Source organism: Bos taurus, chromosome 11 (genome assembly GCF_002263795.3).
Source record: "Bos taurus isolate L1 Dominette 01449 registration number 42190680 breed Hereford chromosome 11, ARS-UCD2.0, whole genome shotgun sequence".
Lineage (NCBI taxonomy): Eukaryota > Metazoa > Chordata > Mammalia > Artiodactyla > Bovidae > Bos > Bos taurus.
In genome coordinates, this window is record NC_037338.1 from 10163110 (window position 1) to 10189208 (window position 26099).

At 49.8% G+C, this 26099-nt stretch overlaps 4 protein-coding genes across 11 annotated transcripts in view; 2 read left to right on the forward strand and 2 right to left on the reverse strand.

Annotated features, from left to right (window-relative positions):
- Nucleotides 1-973: 973 nt before the first annotated feature.
- On the forward strand, nucleotides 974-4738 carry MOGS (mannosyl-oligosaccharide glucosidase). Its single transcript, XM_024999363.2, has 4 exons — nucleotides 974-1480; nucleotides 1663-1889; nucleotides 2353-2549; nucleotides 2785-4738. The coding sequence occupies exons 1-4, from the start codon at nucleotides 1129-1131 to the stop codon at nucleotides 4526-4528; spliced, it is 2520 nt and encodes an 839-aa protein (XP_024855131.1). The 5' UTR covers nucleotides 974-1128; the 3' UTR covers nucleotides 4529-4738.
- A 180-nt stretch (nucleotides 4739-4918) lies between these two features.
- Nucleotides 4919-7336, reverse strand: WBP1 (WW domain binding protein 1). 2 transcript variants are annotated; one of them, XM_059891149.1, is made up of 5 exons: nucleotides 7105-7336; nucleotides 6675-6776; nucleotides 6047-6149; nucleotides 5751-5927; nucleotides 4919-5582 (listed from the first exon to the last, which is right to left on the reverse strand). In XM_059891149.1, exons 1-5 carry the CDS (start codon nucleotides 7171-7173, stop codon nucleotides 5122-5124), a joined length of 912 nt encoding a protein of 303 aa, XP_059747132.1. In that variant the 5' UTR covers nucleotides 7174-7336; the 3' UTR covers nucleotides 4919-5121. The 2 variants fall into 2 exon arrangements, with proteins under 2 accessions (XP_059747132.1, NP_001029518.1); NM_001034346.1 differs by lacking the exon at nucleotides 6675-6776 and having other exon boundaries at nucleotides 7105-7310.
- A 103-nt stretch (nucleotides 7337-7439) lies between these two features.
- The window catches only part of RTKN (rhotekin), a 31183-nt gene continuing 12523 nt past the window's right edge, over nucleotides 7440-26099 (forward strand). The window contains exon 1 of one of the 7 annotated variants that reach the window (XM_024999026.2): nucleotides 7440-7649. Coding sequence is in view for 2 of the 7 variants with exons in the window: in XM_010809833.4 (XP_010808135.1) it covers nucleotides 24424-24534 (111 nt within the window). In the remaining 5 variants the exon portion in view is untranslated. 7 annotated transcript variants of the gene reach the window in all.
- On the reverse strand, nucleotides 7844-10568 carry INO80B (INO80 complex subunit B). The gene is made up of 5 exons (NM_001105347.1): nucleotides 10505-10568; nucleotides 10096-10288; nucleotides 9756-9874; nucleotides 9416-9585; nucleotides 7844-8471 (listed from the first exon to the last, which is right to left on the reverse strand). The coding sequence occupies exons 1-5, from the start codon at nucleotides 10560-10562 to the stop codon at nucleotides 7941-7943; spliced, it is 1071 nt and encodes a 356-aa protein (NP_001098817.1). The 5' UTR covers nucleotides 10563-10568; the 3' UTR covers nucleotides 7844-7940.

The following is a 26099-nucleotide window of genomic DNA, read 5'->3' on the forward strand; positions in this document are numbered from 1 at the left end:
TGCATGCTGCAACTAGGACCTGGTACAACCAAATAATTTTTTTTTTTTCTAAAGCCCTCTTACAAAAAAAAAGAGTAGGGCTTCCCTCATGGTCCAGTGGTTAAGGATCCACCTTGAAATGCAAGGGACTCGGATTCAATCCTTGGTCTGGGAAGATCTCACATGCCCCAGCCAGCTAAGCCCTTGCGCCACAACTACTGAGCCTGCACTTTAGAGCCCCAGCTGCACAATGAGAGAAGCCAGAGCAGTGAGAACCCATACATCACAATCAAGAGTAGCCCCTACTCACCACAACTAGAGAAAACCCGTGTGCAGCAAGCAAGACCCACTATAACCAAAAATAAATCTTTTTTTTAAAAAAATGTAACCTTGACTCTATGTCAACATCAGGTGCAGATGCCACCTCTGCTACAGCCTTCCCTGACCTGGACATAAGCAATCTTTCCTCTAAGCACCTTTGCTTCCTGGGTTGTAGAAAAGGCTAAAAAAAAAGTATGCACAGCACCATTATGGTCCTTTTAGGGTTCATCTAAATTAGGAACCTTAGACTGGAGATGCCACAGCTAAAGTCAGAGGGAGGCTTAAAGACACTGCTGGAAAAGATGCTCTTGTATCCACTCCATTTCACTAGGAAGGCATAGGTATGTGGACAATATGGTGCAGTCTGATTCAGATACACCTAGGTTCCAAGCTAGCCACTTAGCTCTGTGGCCAAGGCCAGCTTACTGAACTTTCTAGGCCACGGTTTTCAGCCACCAGATTGGGGCGCTGTTGGGAGAGGTTAAAAGTAAAACAGGATGGCGTCTCAGGCTCTTATACATAAAAGGGAAAAAAAGACAAATGTGAGATTAGTTTCTCCTACTAGCCTGTGAACTCTGTGAGAAGGCCCACCCCCGAGATCAACGTTATGCCACAAGGGCGACAACCTTTCCCGGTCGTGGAGCTTAACCTGACGTGGCGGGGCGGGACTTCCGGGAGGAGGCGGAAGCCGAGCTGTAGGCACCGGCAGGCAGGTGCGGCTGACACATCGGTGGTCGCCCCCGGCGCCGCGCAAGGCTAGGAGGCAAAGCAGGACCGGGTTCTGTTGCCATCTTCCCGGGTCCCCGCGACGAAGATTTCTATGCAAGGATGGCTCGGGGTGACCGGCGGCGCCGCGGAGCGCCGGCGGACGGACCGCGGACGGCAGAGAGGGCGGCTCGGGGAGGCCCCGTACGGCGGGATGGCCGGGGCGGCAGGGCCCGGGGCGCGGCTGGGGGCGCGGCTCTGGCCTTAGTGGTCCTGTCTCTGGCCCTGGGCCTGTCCGGCCGCTGGCTTCTGGCGTGGTACCGTTCGCGGCGGGCTGTCATGCTGCACTCCGCGCCGCCGGCGCTGCCTCCCGACTCTTCCAGCCCTACAGTGGCTCCGGACCTCTTCTGGGGCACCTACCGCCCTCACGTCTACTTCGGCATGAAGACCCGAAGCCCGCAGCCTCTCCTCACCGGTAACCTGGACCCGGGGCGGGCAGGCAGGCGGGCATTTAATCTGGGTGCCCCAGCTTCGCGCCAGATTAAGGGTGGTGAGGAGTGGATCAGGAGAGTTAGGAAGAGGGATGACCCTGAAGTAATCGGCGACCCAGAGGGACAAGAGCTCTCTCTTTGACTTACGTGGCCATTCTACCCCCAGGACTGATGTGGGCGCAGCAAGGCACCACCCCAGGGACCCCTAAGCTCAGGCACACGTGTGAGCAGGGGGACGGCGTGGGTCCCTATGGCTGGGAGTTCCACGACGGTGTCTCCTTCGGGCGGCAACACATCCAGGATGGGGCCTTAAGGCTCACCACTGAGTTCGTCAAGAGGCCTGGGGGTCAGCACGGAGGGGACTGGAGCTGGAGAGTGACTGTAGAGCCTCAGGTCAGGGCCCTCAGGACACCCCTCCCCCAGTCCAGACTTCCTCCACCCTTTCTTTGCTGCCTGCAAATGCAGGATAAAGTGGGGGTAAACAGAAGGGGCTCTGAGTTTGCTGCTTGCCTTAAACACTTGCCTGTATGACCATCTCTTTTTACTATCTTCTGAGCCTTGGTTTTCTCGTCTGTAAACTGTAAATAAAAATAGCACCTAATTCACAGAATTGTTAAGGATTAAAGGAAATACCAGTAATATGTAGAGTTCTTCGCACAGTACATGGCACAAAAGTACTATTATTTCCCAGAGCTGAGCATAGCTCTTTATCCCATCCCACTGGTGCTTCCTCTCAGTGACCCTTGACACTGCTAGATGTGTGTTGTTTTCACCTGCTGTCCCTTTCCCTAAGGCTGATTCTCGGGGGAATGCCTGCTAACCTAATGCTGTTTTTCTCTCCTCATTGGTCACCCAGGCCTCAGGTACTTCTGCCCTCCCTTTGGTGTCCCTGTTCTTCTATGTGGTAACAGATGGCAAAGAAGTCCTTGTGCCAGAGGTTGGGGCTAAGGGGCAGTTGAAGTTCATCAGTGGGCACACCAGTGAACTTGGTGACTTCCGCTTTACACTTCTGGCACCAACCAGTCCAGGAGATACCACCCCCAAGTATGGCAGGTAACTGGGGGAAGAGAGTGTGGGACGGTGGGAGGGGTGGTATGGATGCTGACTTAGTCTGATTTCCATCTCCTCAACCCTACCCTCTTTTCACCAGGCATCTCCCTTCTCACTAGGCTCCGTGTCCCCTGCATTGCCAAGACCCTCCCATCCTGACTCCTCATCAACCTCGTTTTTTATAATCCTCACCGCTTCCTCCTGCATAATATTTCCTGTTTATCTTCTTCCTTTCAAGCTACAATGTCTTCTGGTCCTCCAATCCAGGACTTCCCTTGCTGACAGAGATGGTGAAGAGTCGCCTAAATAACTGGTTTCAGCATCGGCCCCCAGGGGCTTCCCCTGAACGCTACCTCGGCTTGCCAGGATCTCTGAAGTGGGACGACAGAGGCCCAAGTGGGCAAGGACAGGGACAAGGGCAATTTTTGATACAACAGGTGACACTGAAAGTCCCCTGTTCTGTGGAGCTGGTGTTTGAATCAGGCAGCGCCCGGACAGGAGGCAGCCAAGCCCTAGAGCAGCTGGCAGGCAGCCTGCTGACCCACGCCCTCGAAAGCCATGCTGAAGCCTTTAGAGAGCGCTTTGAGAAGACTTTCCGGCTAAAGGAGAAGGGCCTGAGTCCTGAGGAGCAGGCTTTGGGTCAGGGTGCCCTCAGTGGCCTTCTTGGTGGGATTGGCTACTTCTATGGTCAGGGTCTGGTGTTGCCAGACATGGAGGTTGAGGGGTCTGAGCAGAAGGTGGACCCAGTCCTCTTTCCATCTGTCCCTCTTTTCACAGCAGTGCCCTCTCGGTCATTCTTCCCAAGAGGCTTCCTTTGGGATGAGGGCTTTCACCAGCTGGTGATCCAACGGTGGGATCCCCGGCTCACCCGGGAAGCCATAGGCCACTGGCTGGGGCTGCTTAATGCCAATGGCTGGATTGGGCGGGAGCAGGTGCTGGGGGATGAGGCCAGAGCCCGGGTGCCCTCAGAGTTCCTGGTGCAAAGGACAGCCCATGCCAACCCCCCAACCCTGCTTTTGCCCGTAGCCCACATGCTAGATGGTGGTGACCCTGCCGACTTGGCCTTCCTCCGCAGGGCCTTCCCTCGCCTGCGTGCCTGGTTCTCCTGGCTTCATCACAGCCAGGCCGGGCCAGTGCCACTATCTTACCGCTGGCGCGGCCGGGACCCAGCCTTGCCAACCCTACTAAACCCCAAGACGCTGCCTTCGGGGCTGGATGACTATCCCCGGGCTTCACACCCCTCAGCCAGTGAGCGGCACCTGGATCTGCGGTGCTGGGTGGCCCTAGGTTCCCGTGTGCTGATGCGGCTAGCAGAGCAGTTGGGAGAGGCTGAGGCAGCTGCAGAGCTGGGCCCACTGGCTGCCTCCCTGGGAGCAGAGGAGAGCCTGGATGAGCTGCATTGGGCCCCAGAGCTAGGAGTCTTTGCAGACTTTGGGAACCATACAAAAGCAGTGCAGCTGAAGCCTCGGCCCCCTCAGGGGCTGATGCGGGTGGTGGGCCGGCCCCACCCTCACTTACAGTATGTGGATGCCTTGGGCTACGTCAGTCTTTTCCCCTTTCTGCTGCGGCTGCTGGACCCCAATTCACCTCGCCTTGGACCCATGCTGGATGTTCTAGCTGATCGGCGTCAACTCTGGAGCCCCTTTGGTTTGCGCTCTCTTGCAGCATCCAGCCCCTTTTACAGCCAGCGCAATTCAGAGCATGATCCTCCCTACTGGCGAGGTGCTGTGTGGCTCAATGTGAACTACCTGGCACTGGGGGCTCTGCACTACTATGGGCACCTGGAGGGTCCCCACCAGGCTCGTGCTGCCAGGCTCCACGGAGAGCTCCGTGCCAATCTGGTGGGCAATGTGAGACGGCAGTACCAGGCCACAGGCTTCCTGTGGGAGCAGTACAGTGACCAGGATGGGCGAGGCATGGGCTGCCGCCCTTTCCAGGGCTGGACCAGCCTTGTCCTACTGGCCATGGCTGAAGACTACTGAAGGGGAGCGTGGGAGGGGAAGCCAGCCCCCTTATTCCACTCTGGACTAGAGGGACAGGTCTCTCACTTCTGCCCCTAGCTATTAGATACCAGTGCTTCAAACCCTCCTCAACTCATCTCAGGTGTCTCCTAAGTGACATCCCACATAGCCCTGGGGTGAATGTGAGTTCAGAGTCTTATTTTTCTAAATAAATGGGAAAACCATGCCAGACTCTATTGCTTTTACCAGCTTTCCCTCACCAAGAGGTCTTAACTCAGTCCAGGCCTTAGGGCTGCCTGCTCTCCTTCAGAGAAGGTGGAAAAAGTGGCCACTGACTGTCCCTTCCAAACCTAGTCAGGTCAAGTGCAATGCAGTCAGTCGAGCACTAGTCCACCCAAATCCACAAGCAGCTGGTTCACATCTCTTTAATGAGATCAAAGGCTCCTGTGTATGTCTTGAGGGACAGAGCTTGCACAGTCCCCCAAACACTGCCCTTCTCAGGACTCCAGCCTTTTCAGATTCTAGGAGGGCAGGGAGAAGCCAAGAACCCAGGGAGGTGGGAGCCGGGCTGTTTCTGGTGGGCAAGTAACCCACCCCCCGCCTCCCAAAATTGCTCATGGGATGTCCCCTTCACTGGAAGCCAGCCCCACAGGAGAGACTTGGGGGGCAGGATTTAGGGGCTGTGCACAAGGGGACTGGTCCTCCACCTCTTGTGAGGTGGCACTAACCCTAGCCTCCTTGACTGGCTCACCCTCGCTGGAGTCAGGACAAGGGCAGAGCTCAATACCTGAGTCACCAGTCAGGCGGCGATAGCGGCAGGAGGGGGGTGTGGGGGCAGGGCTCACTCCTGCCCCAAGCTCACCCTCCTGATGAGGAGGGGCACTCTGGTGGGAGGAAACGTCTTCCACGTTTGTTCCCTCGTGGCGGGCAGGACAGCTGGAAGCGGAGGAGCAGCAGGTGCACTGGCTGGAAGCAGTCGAGGGGCAGCCAGTGGCTGCAGTGTAAGGAGGCGGTGGTGTGCCTGGGCGGTGAACCACATCCTCATAGGCTGGGGGTTTGAAGGCGCTGAGGAGGCCTGCAGGAAAGAATGGTATGGTTGATAGAAGGCAACCAGGGGTGGGGTGGTGGCGTCTTTCCTATGAGGGAAAAGTGTGCTTTGAAATCTCTGAAAAGGGAGTGTGGAATGAACCAGGGTCCTGGTTTGGGAGGGACCACTGAGAGGCCAGAGCCTCAAGTCACTCACGAAGGTCAAGCAGTGAGCCAGCAGGGACAGGGCCAGCCCCATGGCATGCCCCATGGTAGGCCAACAAGTTGATCTCACGCTGCCGCTGCTGCTGCTGCAGCCGGAGTTTAGCTCGTCGATGGCGGAAGGCGCAACAGCAGCTAAAAAGAATGAGGACAGTCCAGAGCAGCCAGAACCCTGCAGGAGGCGAGGAGGAAGAGACTTAGATACCTCCTGTGCAGAGAAGGGTCCTTGAAGGCTGAAGTCCAAAGGCGGGTGGGCAGAAGAACAAAAGAAGAGCCCCCTTGAAGACTCACACCAGAGCTCATAGTAGTACGTGCAGCAGCCAGTCTCCCCACAGCAGTGACCACTCTCACAGAGGTAGGGCTGGTTGTTCACTCCTGGGCACAGCTCTCGAAGCTGGGAGCAAGGAAGCACTTAAAACAAAGGGAGATTCCAGCCCAAGGCACTGTCCACCCCCACCCCCTGCATACACATACACAATCCCATCCTGTGAGCCAAGTTTAGCTCAGAAATCTATGGGGAGAGGAAAAAGTGATGTTGAAAGGAGTGTTCAAATATCTGAAGGGCTGCCAACATGGAAGAGGATTTGGAATAGCAAGAATCAGTCTAGAGACTAAGAGGCAAGGTGTGGGCATACAAAGAGGCAGATTGCAGCTCTGCATATAGGAGACCTCTCATATTCAAGCCTGGCTCCCTAGGGTGTTTAATGTTAAAGGAGTGTTTTGGCAGAAGTCCGAAGACTGGGCTATCTCAAAGTCTCAGACGATGGGTAAGGGGTTTAGGTAATTTCCTAAGCTGTTTTCATTGTCATTTCCTGTGGTCTGCCAATCCCCACTCCTAAGCTGGATCTTTCCACCCCTGGGTCTCAGGCTTCCTAGGGTAGAGGAGGAACAATGAGAGACCCAGAGCAGGGTTCCCAACCAGATGGGATTGCTGTGGATGATAAAGGATGGCATCCAGGGCGTGATTCTGGGTTCCATCTCTTCTCCAAATTGCTCCCTCAAGAGAAGACGCTGCCAGACTCTGTTATGACAATAGGCACATAGAAAAACATCACAAATAACTGTTGCAAGACAGAAGGAACCTCCCTGGGGCCTCACTATGCCTCTGGTCACTGGAGAGCCACTGCAAGCTTCCACTGCAGCTAAGGGATGGGATCTACGAAGCTGCAGGCAAAAGTCAACAGCACTTACATTACAAAGTTTACACAGAGTAGAAAGGCCGTATCTAGGAATTTCACAGTACCTTTGGCTCTGAGAGTTCCTCCGCCACCCGCCAAAAGGCGGAGGCAAGGAATGGGGAAGGAGAAATAAATGGCTGTCGTGATAGGCTTTTGGAGCTGTTGGGATACCTGCTGTTGCCGCACCCGAAGTGCCCCCCAGGCCTCCTCGCTGCCGTTCCCGCCGGTAGCCCGAGCCATTCCTCCACCTACAGCTCCCTGAAGACCACAGTCTCCTCTACCGCCAGCTGCCCCGCCCCTGCCACCTCTAACTCCACCGCCATGGTCCCTGCCCGGCCCATCTTCGCTGCCGCCACCATCACTCTGCGACCGGACCTTCCATCCAGCGAGAGCTCTGCCAACTAGCACCCAGGTTGTTCCGTCCCACCAATCCGCATCACTCTCGGACAGATGGGCCAATAGGAAAGATCACAGGCTTCTCCCTGTAACCAATCTACAGCAGCACCTCCGCCACTCTCCCAGACAACAGGAGCTTGACAGACAAAGAGTGGGGAAGGTTCGACCCATGGCTGTGACTGACAGCGACAACAGCCAATATGGAAAACAGAACAGGGTTTGCGTTATCAACCAATGAACGGCCGCCTGGGACAGCAAAGTTCCCGCTGACTGGCTTGAGCCCTATTTTCTGGATGACGCCAAACACTTGACCACGCCAGGTAATCCCATTAGGAGCCGCGGAGTCCAAGGAGTCTGCTGGAGTCTGGGTGGGCGCTGACCGGCTACCATTCTGGGGCCTGGTGAACGATTCCCGGCACCAATGCAAGCAGCGGGCGTGGGGGAAGAGGGCAAGCTGTGTGTTTGGGGAATTGGCCTACCCGTACTCCATTCCCCCAATTCTGTACAAGTCAAGGCACTGGATGAAATTTAATAAGGTGGGGAGGACACTGAAAACAAGGGGCAGAGGAGAAGGCACAGAGTCCAGATTGTGGGGGGTGGGGGTGGGGGGCTTAAGTAGCCAGAAGTGGGGATCCGGGGCCCTCAGGCCCACCTAGCCGCATCTGCAAATTGATGCGATAGCACTGAAGGCTGCAGAGTGCCTGGCCCGTGCGCGAGCAGGCATAGCGGCGCGGATGGGGACAGCCGGGGACAGAGCATCGAGGAGGTGGGCCAGATGGGGATGGCCGCTGAGACACAGGCGCGGGGGCAGGGATGCCAGGCGGGAAGGAGAGGGTGGAACCCTGTGCCCCGCTGCTGTAGCGCACCATGGGGGCTGGGGCCACCGCCCGCCCTCCCCGCCGCTCGCCCCGGGAGGCCCCTCGGCCTCCCCGCCCACTGGGCGCCGCAGTCTTGGTGAGGCGCTCGATAGTCTGGTTCTTGTGCTCCTCGGCCCGCCGAGCTGCCTGCAGCCGCCTCTTCCGTGCCCGCTCCTCACGCTTCAGCAGCATTTCTTCGGTGAGAGCGGGGGCCGGGCAGCCCCCAGCCACAGGTAGTGACAGCATCGGGGAAGGCTGACTTCGAGCCTTCTGCAGCAGAGCTCGCTAGGGAGATATGGAGATGTCAGCAAATCAAGAAGGGAGTTCTGCCGGAACGAGGGAGGGGGGAAATGGGGACACGGAAAGCAGGGTCTTGAAGAGCAGGCCTTGAGAAAAGAGTCAAATGGGCACAGTCTCTAGGAGCCTTTCATACTGCCTCCTCTCAGGTCTCCAGACTTTCAGCTTTAGATCCTTGATCCTCAAGGACAAATGCTTTAGTAACGTTACCTTCCTGCCCTGAGTCCCAAAACTCGGTCCTAGTTCTCTGGAGGCTTTTTTGTTGTTTTCAGTCTTTGAATCCCAATGGATAGCATCAACTGGATAATTGCTCAAGTCAAAAACTCAGGGTTATCCTTGATTCCTTCCTTCCCCAACAAGTGTCTGTTTCCTAAATATATCCAGAATCCATCTGGTTTCTCCAACTCATTTCACCTTGGTTCAAGCCACCACCATCTCTTACCTGACTACTTCAATAGCTTCTTAACTGGTCTTGCTTCTATCGTTTACCACCACTAAGAAACCAAAGTAATCTACTGAAATATAAACCAAACATATCACTTCTCTGCATACCACCTTGTTGTCACAGTCACATTTATTCTTCTCCTTGGCCATGATTAGGCATGTTCCACTCTCAGGGTCTTTGCCCCTGCTGGTCTCTCTGCCTGGAAAGCTTCTCTGGTATTGGAAACATTATATTTTTAGAGAGGTCTTTCCAAACTACCCTATCTAATGTTGTTTGTTTTCTGCTTTCTATTTCATCACCCTATTTTTGTTATAAACATTCCAGTTTTTCAAAATTATTTACTACACAAGAATACTAGCTCCATGAGAACAGAAACCTTGTCTGTCTTTTCTCCACTGCTGATATCCCTGCTGCCTTGCAAAGTTCTCCAGACGTGGAAAGCTCTCAGTATCAATTTGGCAAACGAATAAAGAATGAACCTACTCACCTGCCGAGCGGTGAGCAGCCGTTCATTGATCTCCTTTTTGAGATCTCCATTGTCATCCAGCTCCCCCTTCTCCAAGGCATCCAGCCACCTCTGTTCTTCCTCTTCCTCCTGGCCTCCTAACCCCCCAGACAGGTCCCGCAGTGGGGAGGGGGACAGATTACTGTCTTCATCTGAAAAGTAAAGTTGGAGAGCTAAAAGTAGAATTGTTCAGATTGGGAACCTTAATTTGGCCAAGTTAATACTGGGACACACAAAATTTTCACCTTCCTCAGAACGAACCCTCTTCCCTTAACCAGGTATAATGAGAAACCCAGTTTCCCCACCTCTAGATCCTTCTCACCCAGCCAGGCACGGTACTGCTCAAGGGGGACTCCTTCCACAGGTTCCTCTTCATTGTCCACAACCATAAGGGGAGAGGGTGAGCGAGGACCTTCAGGGATCACAGTGAAGGTAGGAACACTGCAGAGAAGCAACCACTCTGTAAGGTGAGCAATCGTCTCCTCCTGCTCAGTACATCTAGTCTTCCCTACGCCCTCTTGGGTTCTTGCTACATTAACCTGGGCCCTGAAGTCACAGCATCCATTCTCTGTCTTCTGAAAACTGCAGCCAGTTTCTCCTACCTTCTGTCTCTGCCTGCTTCTAAAGTCCCCCAAGTAAAACCTTGGTTCTCTTGGCCTCACCTCTTGGTGCCCAAGACCTGCCCGCCCAACTTGATTTTGAGTTTGAGCTGGGGCTTGGCAGGAGACTGCTGCGTTGGCCCAGCCTCCTCTTCCTGGTAGTGTTTTTTCTTGTGTTTCTTCTTGTGTTTCTTGTGCTTTTTCTTGTGCACTCCGTGGCCGTGGGCACCCGCTAGACTCAACTCCAGGGCTTCCCCTGCAGAAGGAGAGCCTGTCAAAGATGTATGGGAGGGGCAAGAAAAGCCCAGTACCCCGAAGGGTCCTATTGTTGCCGCGGTATTCTGGTATTACCAAAACAGCCCCACCTTTTTGCTTCCCACCTGTGGCGAAGTACCCGGGGGAAAGCTCGAAGGAGCACGAAAGAGACTGCTTTTATGCGAAGGCCAGACTTGCCTTATGGATCCACGCTTACCAGGCTCAGGGGCCTCCATAGCCCCAGAGGTGCTCCCGCGCCGCCACAGCTTACTCATGGGGCCCTGCGAGGAAAGGGGGCTGTAAATAGTCGAAACACATTCAGACATACCTTTTCCGCCCCGCGGAAGAACTTATCCCAGCAAATAAACGGGTACTTCCGGGGCGTAGGAACCATGCTTGTGCGGGGCACGCTTTGCGACTAAAATGCTCCAGGAGAAACAAGGGTCCTTCCAACAATAGTTCCGACTCTTTGAGGCCGGGAGGGTTTTCCGCTCGCCCCGCAGCCCCACAATCGAGATCAGAGCTCAGCGCCAGAGATTGAATTATTATTAGACGCAAGGGTGATGAACGTATCTGTATGTTCCGGACCAAATTCGGGGCTAGGCAATGATAATACAAAGATAAATATGAATACTCCTCTCTGCCTTTGAGGAGCTTACAGTTTGGTGGAGGAGCACGAAACAATTTGCCAGCAAAATGAAGGAGGGCTTAACAGCACAAGTGCCCTACAAGGTGGGCAGATGGTATTTAAGCCTCAATTCTTTATCAGTAGAGAAGTGGATAGATGAATTATGGTACAAGCTAAGAGTTGATCGGTAATTGATAAGATAGACGTGGGATTTAGATCCTAGTGGGTAATAGTATTGGAAACAATCTAAAGAAAAACCAAAATTGGTACAGGGATTTGGTACACCATAGTGGGAAGCTGTCAATGGCACCCCACTCCAGTACTCTTGCCTGGAAAATCCCATGGACCGAGGGGCCTGGTGGGCTGCAGTCCATGGGGTCGCTAGGAGTCGGACACGACTGAGCGACTTCACTTTATTTTTTCACTTTCATGCATTGGAGAAGGAAATGGCAACCCACTCCATTGTTCTTGCCTGGAGAATCCCAGGGACTGGTGGGCTGCCATCTATGGGGTCGCACAGAGTTGGACACGACGGAAGCGACTTAGCAGCAGCAGCAGCAGCAGTGGGAAGCTGTGGTGCTATTAAAAGAAATGGGGCCCCAGAAAGTTACCCAAGAAACTGGTGACAGCAGTCCAATGGATGGTTGGGAGAACAAGGGTGAAAGGAGACTTATTCTTCCTAATATACCCTTTTGTGCCTATTGAACTTTGTATAAAACGTGTGTAAGATAACCCATGTCTCAGTGGTAAAGAATTCACCAGCCAGTGCAGGAGACGCAGGAGACTTGGGTTCCATCCCTGGGTTGGGACGATCCCCTGGAGGAGGAAATGGCAACCCACTCCAGTATTCTTGCCTGGAAAATTCCACCGACAGAGGAGCCTGATGGGCTGGAGTCCATGAAGTCACAAAGAATCCGACAGGACTGAGCACGCAAGTGCGCGCACGCATAAAACGTGTGTTTTACTAATTTTAAAAAAAGGAACAAGGTAGATCTATATGTGCTGACATACGGAATAAGAAAAGCAAATTTCAAGATGAGGTGATTCCATTTTATGAGACTGAGGCGCTACCTACTGCCCTAATGAAGCACCTGTTATTCCATTTTTAAAAGGCATAATATGCTACTACATTCCTAGAAAAAACTAAGGAATGTATACTAAATGGTTAATGGTGATTATCTTTGAAACTTAGAGTTGGGGAACTTTCACTATCTAGATCTGTAGTGAGTTTTCTTACTTTTTTTTTTTCTTTTAAAATATTCCTTAGTATTTTGTGTAATGAATTTTCTTACAGCCAATATATATCACATAAAAAGCACTATACATGTAGTGTATAGATATATACATGGGATACATGTCTGAACAGAGTAGCAATAGTGAACAAAGTAAGGGAAGAACTGACTCAAGAAATATTTCATTAATGAAATTTAAAGGAACTGATAAACAATTGTATATGAGAATTCAGGAAGAAATCAATATAGTATAGTGATTGAGAATGAACTTTGGAGTCAGACAAGCCTATTATCAAATTCCAGTTTATTGGCTATGTAACCTTGGGTTCACAGTTATTTAAGTTCTCTGAACCTCGTATTCCAGCTTTGTAAAATGGAATGAAGTAGGATCTAGTTCGGAGAAGGCAACGACACCCCACTCCAGTACTCTTGCTTGGAAAATCCCATGGACAGAGGAGCCTGATGGGCTGCAGTCCATGGGGTCTCGAAGAGTCAGACACAACTGAGCGACTTCACTTTCACTTTTCACTTTCATGCACTGGAGAAGGAAATGGCAACCCACTCCAGTGTTCTTGCCTGGAGAATCCCAGGGACGGGGGAGCCTGGTGGGCTGCCGTCTATGGGGTCGCACAGAGTTGGGCAGGACTGAAGTGACTTAGCAGCAGCAGCAGGATCTAGTTCATAGTGATAGTGAGGTAGCAGTGAGTGGTGGCATGAAGTACATTCTTAATTTCCTGCCCAGGAACTGAACTTGGGTAGCTTGGATGAGAACCGGGAATCCTAGCCACTGGAGCAGCAAGGGCCAGAAGCTAAAAGCTATTTTTCCCTGGATCTTTGCCCCCAGTGAAAAAATGCATTTATCACAGAGGCAGAAACTGTAAATGCAGGTACAAAGTTTATTATTAGAGACATAGTACAACAACAAGTGGGAGAGAAAACAGAGAAACAATGTGTTTAGATGAGCTAGAAGCAAAACAGAGAGAAAGGGTGTGGACATCCTCCCTAGAGAGGAGGAGGAGCGCAGTAAAGAGGTTAAGTCATTTATATAGGTCAGTTCTGCTGGGCCTTTGTCTTCTTTTGGCCAATTATCTGGTTTCTTTCTCCACACCTGAGCTACCCTGGGACCCTTTCCTGGGTGCTCACGCACCCCTCAGCCAAGATGGCTCTCAAAGTGAAGGCTTCTGAGAGGAGCAAGGCTCATTATGGCCTGGAGTTATACCTTGACTTTTGACCCACAAGGAGCCTTTCTGCCTATGTGTGGTGTCTTCCTTGTCCCCAAAATGGGGGGAGCAGAGATCCCTTAATCCTTGACTCAAACAGGATTTTGCCCCTCTTTGTCCTTGCATGACTATTACCTTGATTATTGCCATGACTATTACCTTAAGATGTTTACAAGAGACAAACACTGGCTATTTATCCTGTTTCTGTTGTTACTTCCATTTCGGAGACCAAACAGGAGGTTGATTGTAAATGCTTAACTGGAGCCCATCTATCTCTTATCTCAGAAAACGCTAACAGTTTTAAGTATCCAACCCGAAGCCCACTTATTTGTGCCCCGTGAAATGCAAACAGGAGGCCAGTTGTAAATATCTAGCCTGAAGCCCATCTATTTCCTACGTCAGAAGGGCTCTTTCAAGGAATAAAGCAAATCGAGAATGCAAAATATGTAGGATAGTATCTTGACATAGTAGATATTCAATAAGCATACAACCACAATAATAAGTGACTTCTACATTTCTAGCCCAAGTATTAGAGAGAAATAATATTTTTAATACAGAAGAGAACATAAGAGAAGTAAAAAGAAAACCATTTAGTGTCACCTAAGGTGAACTTAAAGTGCATGTGAAAAGTCAAAACTATAATGAGGTATCACCTCACACCCGTCAGAATGACCATCATCAAAAAATCTACAAACAATAATTGCTGGAGAGGGTGTGGAGAAAAGGGAACCCTCCTACACTGTTGGTAGGAATGTAAACTGGTACAACCACTATGGAGAACAGTATGGAAATTACTTAAAAACCTAAAATAGAGCTACTGTATATGACTCAGCAACTCCACTCCTAGGCATATGTCCAGAGAAAACCAGAATTCTAATGGATGCATGCTCCCTGATGTTCATTGCAGCACTATTTACAATAGCCAGGACTTGGAAGCAAACTAAATATCCGTCAACAGAGGAATGGAGAAGGAAGATGTGGTACATATATTCAATGGAATATTATTCAAGATATAAAAAGGAACAAAACACTGCCACTTGCATAGATGTGGATGGACCTGGAGAGTCAATTCAAAAAGAAAAACAAATATTGTATAATATTTCTTATATGTGGAATCTAGAAAAATGGTACAGATGAACTACTTGCAAAGCAGAAATAGTCATGGATGTAGAGAACAAACTTACAGTTACCAAGCGGAGAAGGAGGATGAATTGGGAGATTGGGATTGACATATATACACTACTATGTAGAAAATAGATAACTAATGAAAACCTACTGTATAGCACAGGGAATTATACTCAGTGCTCTGTGGTGACCTCAATGGGAAGGAAACCTAAAAAAGAATGGATATGTGTATAGGTAGAGCTGATTGACTTTGCTGCACAGCAGAAACTAACACAACATTGTAAAGCAACCATACTCTTAACAAAAATTAATACAAATAAAAGAAAGGGCATGTGAGAATGCCCACATGGAGATGGAATACTGAGAAGAGAAGTCTTCTTCTCTTCACAGAAGGTGTGAGCTGGGGTGTCATCAGCACTGGAAATGCTAAGAGATGGGAATAGATGAGACCTTCCAGAATGAGCAGATGAAGAGGAAAGGACCAGGAACAAACCCAAGTGGGCATCAGTCTTGAACAGACTGGCAGAGGGGGAAGGCAGGGCTGAGAAGAGGTCAAAGGGGCAATAAAGGCACCCAAGATCAGAGATTGTCAGCAGACAAAGACTATGATGAGCTCTGTACAGTTTTGCAGAGCCTAGGTTGAGCTCCAAGAAGAGGATGCATTGTAGCAACACGTGAAGACAATAGTCCTGTATCACCAGGAGTTAAAGTGTAGTTAGTATTTGTCAAACATATTAGAGTTTATAACCTGCTTTCGTATTCCTTCCCTTCCTTGAGCCCATGGCAGCTCTATCAGGGAGATGCTATTGTTCCCTCATGAGGAAACTGAGGCTTAGAAGGGTTAAATGATGTGGCCAGAGTCACATAGTTAAGAAGCGGCAGAACCAGCATCAAACAGAGACTTCCTGACACTAGGCCCAGTGGTGTTTCCTCAACATCCTGATGCCCAGCAGGGAGGAAGTGGTGACAGTAAGCAGCTATGGGCTTCATTATTTTGTTTTGTTTTTAGTTTTGCTTTGTTTAGTGTCGGAGAGATTTGAGCAGGTTTGTAGGCTGAAAGGAAGAACTTTGTCCTTCTGAAAAAGTTCTTAGCTTTAATTTTTTAGATATTTTTGGGGGACATGATTTCAAAAGTTACAGAAAAGTTGCAAGAAGACTACAAAGAACTCGCTTAGCTTCTTAAATCAAATTCTACCATCATTAACATTTACCGTTTTTTCCCCTTCCTCTCCATTATCATTACTCCTCTTCTGATCATTCTGAGAGCAAGTTGCAGACATGATGCCATTTCACCTCTAAATATTTCATTGTGTATTTTCCTCAAATATAAGTACATGATTCTATAACCTTTTTGCAACCCTCCCAATCAGGAAATTAACACTGATACAATACTACCATCCTATCCATGGATCCCATTCAAATTTCACCTACTGCCCAATGTCTCCTTTTCCTTTCTAGGTTGGAATTCAAATCCACAGTCCTACATTACAATTCCTTGTCATATGTCTTTGATCTGCTTTAATCTGCTAGACCATTTCCTCACTCCTTCCTTATCTTTCGTGACCTTGACAGTTTTAAACAGTGCAAGCCTTTGATTCTGTAGTATGTCCCTCAACCTGGACCATCTGGTGTTTCCTCAAGTCAAGACTTAAGTTTTTGGCAGGAGTGCTACTCAAAAAATATTTCACTGTGTTCTTCTCAGTGTATCACATCAGGAAGTACAGGACATCAGCTTATTCCACTGATGATGCTAACCTTAATCACCTGTTCAAGGTGGTGTCTGTCAGTTTTTTCCACTGTAAAGTCACCATTTTCTTTTTTTTTTTTTTTTCATTATTTATTTTAAATTTATTTTAAATTTGGCCATGCCGTGTGGCTTTCAGGATCTTAGGTCCCTGACCAGGGATTAAACTTGGGCTCCAGCAGTGAAAGTGCCAAATCCTAACCACTGGGATGCCAGGGAATTCCCAAACTCACCATTTTCAACACTTCACTGAGTGTTTTCTGGGGAAATACTCTGCAACTACTCTGATATGCTATCCCCCATCAAACTTCCACCCACGCAGTGTAATATCCATTGATGAATACTGTACGAATCAATTCTACTGTAATAATTGCCAAGAGGCATTCTACTTCCGTTATTCCATCTACATTTGTTAGTTGGTGTTCTGTAGTGAAGTGCAGTTTTCTCTTCTCCTTACATTCGGTTACATTAGTGTTTATTATATCAGTATGGATTCTCATTTCAGTCAATGAGTTGTAAATCCGTTACTATTATTATTTTGATGCTTAAATTTGTCCCAGATTTGGTCAGTGGACATTTATTTAAGATGGTTTCTATATTCTTCTCCCATATCTTCATCATTCCCTGAGCACTTTTTACTTCCCAGCACTACAAAATATTTGGATCTTATCTTGTACTCTCCCTGGATAAGGGGTGGGAACCCTTGGGAGGCCAGGCATTGGGAATATATGGCTGAGGTTATGCTGAGCCCAGTTGGTTCCAGATGGCAGCTGGATAACATGGCAGCAGTAGATTGAAGAGGCAGTGGTGCCCTAAAGAGGTGGTAGTGTCATGGGCAGTGGGTTCGTAGAGATTCCCATGGAGGCAGAGCAGGGTAGTGACTGGAGCCCCTGAGTTCCTAGCAGGGTGGGGTGTGAAGTCATGAAGCACTACGTGCCCCACTCAGTTAGGCTGGTCTCGACAGGCTTGGACAATAACTACAAGGAGCCAGAGAGGAAAGGCAGGGGCCAGAGATCAGCTGGCGGCGGGCCATGCAGGTGGCAGATCAGCCCCAGGGCACCTAGCAGCAGCAGTGAGGCTGGGGAGCTCTATGCTCCTGGGCATCCTCCAACCTTGGCTCCAGCCTTCCTTGGACCCCCTTCCTGGAAACTCCAGTAGGACCTTTGCCCTGGCCCCTGGCAAAGGTTTACATGCTCAGTGAGGACCAGCAGTGGGTCAACCAGGGCGCTGGACATGTCCTCCAGCTACATGGAGTGGCTGAAGGGCATATCCCTGCTAGTCAGGGCCTGAAAAAATGTGGTCCACTGGAAAAAGGAATGGCAAACCACTTCAGTATTCTTGTCGTGAGAACCGCATGAACACAATGAAAAGGCAAAAAGATACGACACTGGAAGGTGAGCCCCCCCCAGGTGGGTAGGTGTCCAATATGCTACTGGGGAAGAGTGGAGAAATAGTTCCATAAAAATCAAGAGGCTGGCCTAAAGTGGAAATGTCACTCAATTGTGGATGCGTGTGGTGGTGAAAGTAAAGTCCATTGCTATAAACAACAATATTGCATAGGAACCCAAAATGTTAGGTCCATGAATCAAGGTAAATTGGATGTGGTCAAGCAGGAGATGCAAGAGTGAACACTGACATCTTAGGAAGCAGTGAACTAACTAAAATGGATGAGAATGGGTGAGTTTAATTCAGATGACCATTATATCTACTACTGTGGGCAAGAATCCTTTAGAAGAAATGGAGTAGCCCCCATAGTCAACAAAAGAGTCCAGAATGCAGTACTTGGGTGCAGTCTTTTTTTTTTTTTTTACTTTACAATATTGTATTGGTTTTGCCATACATCAACATGCATCCACCACGGGTATACACGTGTTCCCCATCCTGAACCCCCCTCCCACCTCCCTCCCCATACCATCCCTCTGGGTCATCCCAGTGCACCAGCCCCAAGCTTCCTGTATCCTGCATAGAACCTGGACTGGTGATTCATTTCTTATATGAAATTATACATGTTTTAATGCCATTCTCCTAAATCATCCCCCCCTCCCTCTCCCACAGAGTCCAAAAGACTGTTCTATACATCTGTGTCTCTTTTGCTGTCTCGCATACAGGGTTGTCGTTACCATCTTTCTAAATTCCATATATATGCGTTATTAGTGTTTTTCTTTCTGGCTTATTTCAGTCTGTATAATAGGCTCCAGTTTCATCTACCTCATTAGAACTGATTCAAATGTATTCTGGATAAGAAAGCTGTGGTACATATACACAATGGAGTATTACTCGGCCATTAAAAAGAATACATTTGAATCAGTTCTAATGAGGTGGATGAAACTGGGTGCAGTCTTAAAAACGACAGAACGATCTCCGTTCATTTCCAAGGCTAACCATTCAACCTCACAGTAATCCAAGTCTATGCCCCAGGCACTAATGCTAAAGAAGCTGAAGTTGAATGGTTCTATGAAGACCTACAAGATCTAGAACTAACACCAAAAAAAAAAAAAAAGTCCTTTTCATCATAGGGGACTAGAATGCAAAACAGTAAGTCAAGAGATACCTGGAGTAACAGGCAAGTTTGGCCTTGGAGTACAAAATGAAGCAGGGCAAAGACTAACAGAGTTTTGGCAAGAGAATGCACTGGTCATAGCAAACACTTTTTTTCCAACAATACAAGAGACGACCCTACACATGGACATCACCAGATGGTAAATACTGAAATCAAATCGATTGTATTCTTTGCAGCCAAAGATGGAGAAGCTTGATACAGTCAGCAAAAACAAGACCTGGAGCTGACTGTGGCTCAGATCATCAGCTCCTTACTGCAAAATTTAAGCTTAAATCGAACAAAGTAGGGAAAGCCACTAGGTCAGTGAGTGAGTGAGTGAAGCTGTTCAGTCGTGTCCGACTCTGCGACCCTGTGGACTGTAGCCCACCAGGCTCCTCTGTCCATGGGATTCTCCAGGCAAGAATACTGGAGTGGGTTGCCATTTCCTTCTCCAGGGGATTTCCCAACCCAGGGATCGAACCCAGGTCTCCCACATTGCAGGCGGACGCTTTAATCTCTGAGCCACCAGGGAAGCCAGGTCAGTGATGTATGATCTAAATCAAATCCCTTATTATTATGCAGGAGAAGTGACAAATAGATTCAAGGGATTAGATCTGGTAGAGTGTCTGAAGAACTATGGATGGAGTTTTGTAACATTGTATAGGATATGGTGACCAAAACCATCCCCAAGAAAAAGAAATGCAAGACGGCAAAATGGTTGTATGAGGAGGCCTTACAAATAGCTGAGGAAAGAAGAGAAGCAAAAGGCAAAGGAGACAGAGAAAGAAAGATATACCCATCTGAATGCAGAGTTCCAGAGAATAGCAAGGAGAGATAAGAAAGACTTAAGTAAAGAATACAAAGAAATAGAGGGAAACAATAAAATGGGAAAGACTAGAGATCTCTACAGGAAAATCGGAGATATCAAGGGAACATTTCATGCAAAGATGGGCACAATAAAGAACAGAGACAGCTAGGACCTAACAGAAGCAGAAGAGATTACGAAGAGGTGGAAAGAATACACAGAACTGTACAAAAAAAGGTCTTAATGGCTCAGATAACCATGATGTTACTCAACTAGAGCCATATATCCTGGAGTGTGACGTCAAGTGGGCCTTAGGAAGCATTACTACGAACAAACTTAGTGGACATGATGGAATTCCAGTTGAGCTGTTTCAAATCCTAAAAGATGATACTTTTAAAGAGCTGCACTCAATATGCCAGCAAATTTGGAAAACTCAGCAGTGGGCATAGGACTGAAAAAGGTCAGTTTTCATTCCAATCCCAAAGAAAGGTAATGCCAAAGAATGTTCAAATTACCATACAATTGTGCTCATTTCACATGCTAGGAAGATTATGCTCAAAATCCTTCAAGCTAGGTTTCAACAGTACATGAACCAAGAACTTGCAGATGTACAAGCTGGATTTAGAAAAGCAGAGTAACCAGAGATCAAATTGTCAACATCTGTTGGATTGTAGAAAAAGCAAGGGAATTAAAAAAAAAAAATCTACTTCTCCTTCACTGACTATGTTAAACTTTTGACTGTGTGGATCACAACAAACTATGGAAAATTCTTAAAGAGCTGGGAATACCAGACCACCTTACCTGTCTCCTGAGAAACCTGTATGTAGGACAAGAAGCAACAGTTAGAACCAGACATGGAAAAACAAACTGGTTCCTAATTGGGAAAGGCTTCCCCATTAGGTTCCTAATTATTTCAAGGCTGTATGTTGTTACCCTGCTTATTTAACTTACATGTAGAGTACATCATTTGAAGTATCAGCCTGGATGACTCACAAGCTGGAATCAAGATTGTGGGGGAAAATATCAAGAACCTCAGATATGCAGATGATACCAGGCTAATGGCAGAAAGTGAAGAGGAATTAAAGAGCCTCTTGATGAAGGTGAACGAGGAGAGTGAAAAAACTGGCTTAAAACTCAACATTCAAAACATGAAGATCATGGCATCTGGTCCCATTGCTTCATGGCAAATAGATGGGGGGAAAGTGGATAGATTTTATTTTCCTGGGCTCCAAAAATCATTGCAGATGGTGACTGAAGCAACAACATTAAAAGACGCTTTCTCCTTGGAAGAAAATCTGTGACAAAGCTCGATAGCACATTAAAAAGCAGAGACATCACTTTGCTGACAAAGGTCTGTATTAGTCAAAGCTATGGTTTTCCCAGTAGTCATGTATGGATGTGAAAGCTGGACCATAAAAAGGGCTGAGTGTGGAATAACTGATGTTTTCAAATTTTGGTGCTGGGAAAGACTCTTGAGAGTCCCTTGAACTGCAAGGAGACCAAACCAGTCAATCCTAAAGGAAATCAACCCTGAATATTCATTGGAAGGACTGATGCTGAAGTTGAAGCTCCAATACTTTGGCCATGTGATGTGAAGAGCCAACTCATTGGAAAAGCCCCTGATACTGGGAAAGATTGAGGGCAGGAAGAGAAGGCGGCAACAGATGATGAGATGGTTGGATGGCATTATCGACTCATTGGACATGAGTCTGGGCAAACTCTGGGAGACGGTGAAGGACAGGGAAGCCTGGCGTGCTGCAGTCCATGTGCGTGTGTGCTAAGTAGCTTCAGTCGTGTCCGACTCTTTGTGACCCCATGGACTGTGGGCTGCCAGGCTCCTCTGTCCATGGGCTTCTCCAGGCAAGAATACTGGGGTGGGTTACCATTCCCTTCTCCAGGGGATCTTCCTGACCCAGGCATCGAACCGGCGTCTCTTACGTCTCCTGCATTGGTAGGAGGGTTCTTTATAACTAGTGCTGCCTGGGAAGCCCAGTCCATGGGGTCGCAAAGAGTTAGACGTGACAGAGCGACAACAAAGTTGTATTTAACAGCTGGAATGCACAATTCCAGAAAATTCAGCAATTTTCTCTTATGAGCTAGTATGAGGCTTCAGCATTCTATGGCACCAAACTGTCTCAGTGTTTTTCTGTGATTATGGGAAAAGTGTGGTTTGTTCATGTATTTTTTACTTTTATTATTTTTTAAGTGGTAGAAAAAGAAATGTTTCAAAAACTGAATGAGTACTTTCAAAAAAGAATTTAATTAAAAAATAATACCTCCTCAGAAATTTTGGCCCTTGTCTCTCCACCTTCAGTTGAGGACAGTGTCAGCTGGCTTCCCAAACCCCAGACACAACCTCGTCCAGCAGATCTATGCAAATGCACGTCAGATTATGATCCCTAAAATATAACTCTGGTTGTGTCACTCCTTTCCCAAAATCTGAAGTCACATCAAGTACACATTCTCAGGCAGGATTTGAGCTCTGTTTTCTTTCCAAATGCTTTCCATTCCTCCTGCTCTTGTTAGGGGTTTTCAAAACCTTCTGCGTAGCCTGTGTTCCACAGGTGTGTGCATCCCTGCATGCAGCTGAGGGGGCCTCTGGAGAGGACACGATTTGGGGCTCCAGCCCCGCTTCTATTACAGCAGCTGTGATCATATTTCATGTATTTCAGGTGACATTTCATTTGGGGAAAAAAGCATTCTGCTGCCAAAAGTTAAACATTTGAAACGAACCATTTTAGTCCCACAGCGTGGCTCATCCCAGTCAAGCACTCTCAAATCTGTATGTTTCCTTTGGGCGTCTCATTTGTTCATTTACTTCAACCAATGATTTATTGAGAACTCCGTATGTGCCAGGCACTGGGCATAAAGCAGTGGATAAGACAGACTGTCTCTCCTTAGGGAGCTTACAGTTTGGAAGAGTGATGATAGATATTTGAAGAAATTCAGAAACAATGCCTTCCTTTCCCCTTCAGTCTTCCTTTGAGATTTATCTCAGAGGCCACAGATTTTTCAAAATCTTTTGATCTGCCTTTCCTACTGACAGACGAACTCCCTTCTCCATGTAAACTTCTGTAAACAACAAAGATGTTTGTTGTTTTTTTCTGTCCAGCATCCATTCTTTCACTTTCTGGTGGTAGGACCTGTAACAGGTTTTCCGAAACCATGTCTCCCTCCCCTCTCTCCCAGCTTATTGGGTTCCATTTGGTTTCCAGGACTGGGAAGTGACCTAGGCCTGGCCAACTGACACATGGAATCCTATTTGGCCATAGCGATTGGTTCAGGTTTGGCCACCCCTCTGCCTATAAAAATCGGTTTGAGAAGGATAAACGATCTGAAATGCCCCATACTGAATCCCAGACACAGTGAATCTTGAAGCACAGGAGCTTCAAGAAACAGAGGCTCTCTTCTGCTGCATTTAAGCCTGAAAGTACACAGACCCAGAATTTTTGACAACCATTTTATAATGCTGTGGAGAATGAAGCCCTTGGAGAGGAAAGTAGATCCAGATGAAGGAGAAAGACAGGATCCTTGTGGGCACTGACTACCTGGGTCAAGCCACGACTAAAGCCTGAGCCCTGGATATCATCAGTCCTTAAGCCATAAATTTCCCCTTTTACCAAAGTAAATTTAAGTCAGTTTTTTAAGAATGTTGAGTAATTTTTCATAGCCCAGCAGTTCTAACCTGGGCTCTCTAAAGCTATAGCCTGGTATTTCTCTGGCTCTAGCTTTGAAGGAACCATTCTCTCTCTCTGTCTCTCTTGTTCTCCCCAGTAAATTCCTAAGTCCCAGGAATTCCTCATCTGTGGTCAGCAAATTAATCCTCTGCCATTTCCTTCTGTCCCACAGAGCTGGGGGTGGTGGTGAGGGGCCCCTTTTTCTGCAGAAGCTGAGAATCCTAACCCTGTCTCAGCTACCCAGCAAAGCAGCAGAGAGCCCATCTTAGGTAACAGATATCCTCACCCTCTAAGGCAGGCAAGGTCTGGGTCCAGGGACCTGAAGGTCGCTGGTGCCCCATCCAAGGGCACAAAGGCGCTGCATCCTACCCTTTTTCTTCATAGCTCCGCTTAGGCGGCGCTTGTCTCGTGCCAGGCACTCATGCTCGTCGTATGTAATCCTCATAACGACCTGAGGAGTGCCGGTAATTACTGTATCCTCACTGCACAAGTGAGAAAGCTGAAGCTCAAGAAGTTCTCTGACAGTCAAGGATCCACGGTTAGGAACGAAGAGAGCAGAGTTACCAGGCATGCTTAAGCACTGCTCGGTGAACTGTGGCCACTAGGGACGGAGGGGAGCTTAAAGTGGGGAGGGGGACGAAGAAGGGACGTTTGGGGCCGTAGGAAGTTGAAACCCTGAGAAGCTGCTCCGGGGTGAGACTGGGCGCAGTCCCAGGGCCGCGCGGTGTGACTCGCGGTGTGACTCGCGGTGATCCCTGGGCCTCGGGGTTTTCCGCGCGCAGGTAGTCCGGCTCGCCGAGGGGGCTCAGCCTTTGGGGCGGGGCATCTCTAGGCCCGCCCCTCGCCCAGGTGTGGCGCCCGCAACCCCCGCCGCGAGGGGCGGCGAACCCCCTCAGTGCTCCCGAGGTGTAGGCCTGCTTGGAGCCCGGGACTGGCCCGGCCGCCCGGGCCTTTGGCGGGGGCGGGGGCACGGGGGGTGGAGGGAGAGAGTGCCGCGCCCTGCCCGGCCCAGGTGTCGTCTCCGGAGGAGGAGTTTGGGAATCCGGCTGCGGGAGATTCCCAGCCGGACTAGCTGAAGGGCAACGAGGGAAAGAAGCCTAAGGGACAAGGCAGAGCCGGGCGGTGCGGGGAGTGCAGAAGGGAGGCAAAGCCGCGGGACCGCCAGCATGTTCTCCCGAAACCACCGGAGCCGGGTCACCGTGGCCAGGGGCTCTGCCCTGGAGATGGAGTTCAAACGCGGCCGCTTCCGACTCAGCCTCTTAAGCGACCCGCCGGAGGTGAGAGACCCGCGTCCCTGCCTTCCCCTCCCCCGGCTCCCTCAGTTCGGGCCGCGCGGGCCTCCCGCCCCGCCCGCGCGCACCAAGGGGCGGAGACGCGGTGGGTCGGGTACAGACCAGAGGTTGTTGACTTGAAAAGTCAGGCGCGGACCGTCTGCACGTTAGTCCAACCGTGTCACCCCAGACATTCTCTGGCCCAGTGGGATGATTTGCCTCCGCCTGGAAAAACTTCAGTTTAAGGAGCCCTAGGCTCGATTCCTAAGATGCGCCTTACGGCAGCACTTCGGGGTATCCTGGAGATGTGCAACTAGCCGGGCTCTAACCAGACTCCTGGCCTGGGTGCCCGCTCCTTCCCTGGCCTCCAGCCGCATCCCACAGCCCGTCTCTACCGTCTGGGACAGCCTCCGTCGTCCGTCCTGACTTCTCGGCCTCCTTCGCTGAAACTCTACGCAACTGCTCCTCTGTGGCTGGGGGAATCGGAAATGAGGGGTTCCCGATTAACGATTTGGGATTATTTCTCACACTCAAGCTTTCAGCCTCCTTTTCTGTGGCCTAAGAGGAGTACAGCCTCTACAGTTCCCTCCCTGGCCCACTACTTTGCCCAGGTCTGAGCCCTACTTGTAATTCCTTAAAGAGGCTCAGGAGAGGCTGAAAGATGTGGGGGCCGAGCCAGGACTGAGAGGGCCAGTAGCGACAGCAGAGGCTGTCCCCCAGGTCAGTTCTCCTTCGCTGCTGGTCCTGGAAAGGGTTAAGTGAGGGGGCCTTCCTCACTCCTCCCGGATTCCAGTCCTGGCTTCTGCACTTTACCCCACAGCCTGCCCAGAACAAAGGCTCTTTCACACCCCTGTCCCACAGTCCCAGGCCTTCTCTGACTCAGAAGCTAGTGGGCCTGGGAGACAGGGCCTCTATCGAGTCCCGCATAAGCAACGCCGCGTGGGGCCAGCGTGGGGGAGTGAGGGGCCAGGCCCAGGGACCAGGAGGAGGGGCCTGTTAGCTGGAGCCGCCCCCGAGATAAGCCCGGCCTTTTGGGGGCCATCGCGGAGGAACCGGGGTGGAGCCGCTGGGCCCCGGAGCGAGTGTGACTCCGTGGGCCTGGGGTGGAGCGGGGGCGGTGGTGGCAAAGCTGCAGCTGGCTGGGAATCGGGGCTGGTTTCCTGTCTGGAAGGGAAGGGGCCCGCAGAGGGGAGCGGGGGCAGCGCAGCCAGGCACACCCCTGCCTTTCTCCCTCCCTCTCCTCCCTTCTGCTGGAAAAGCAAGGTAATTGTGAACCCAGGGTGGGGCGGGCTAGATGAAGGTCCCAAGTTGGAAGAGGTGGCCCTGGGGGTTGGGCTGCAATTACCCCTCTGTCCCACTTCCTAGGCTCACTCAATCAAGTCCCCACCTCTATCCCTCTTCTTCCTCAAACTAAGCCCGAACCCTTTCAGAAAGCAACCTCCTGACAATCCCCACGAGTCCACAGAACCTGCATGAAGTGTCCCTTCCCGGCCCCCTTCCAGTTGTGCCTGCCCCTCACACCCTACAGCACACAGATTCTCTGTCCACCAGGCCAGGGTTGTGGGCGGGGG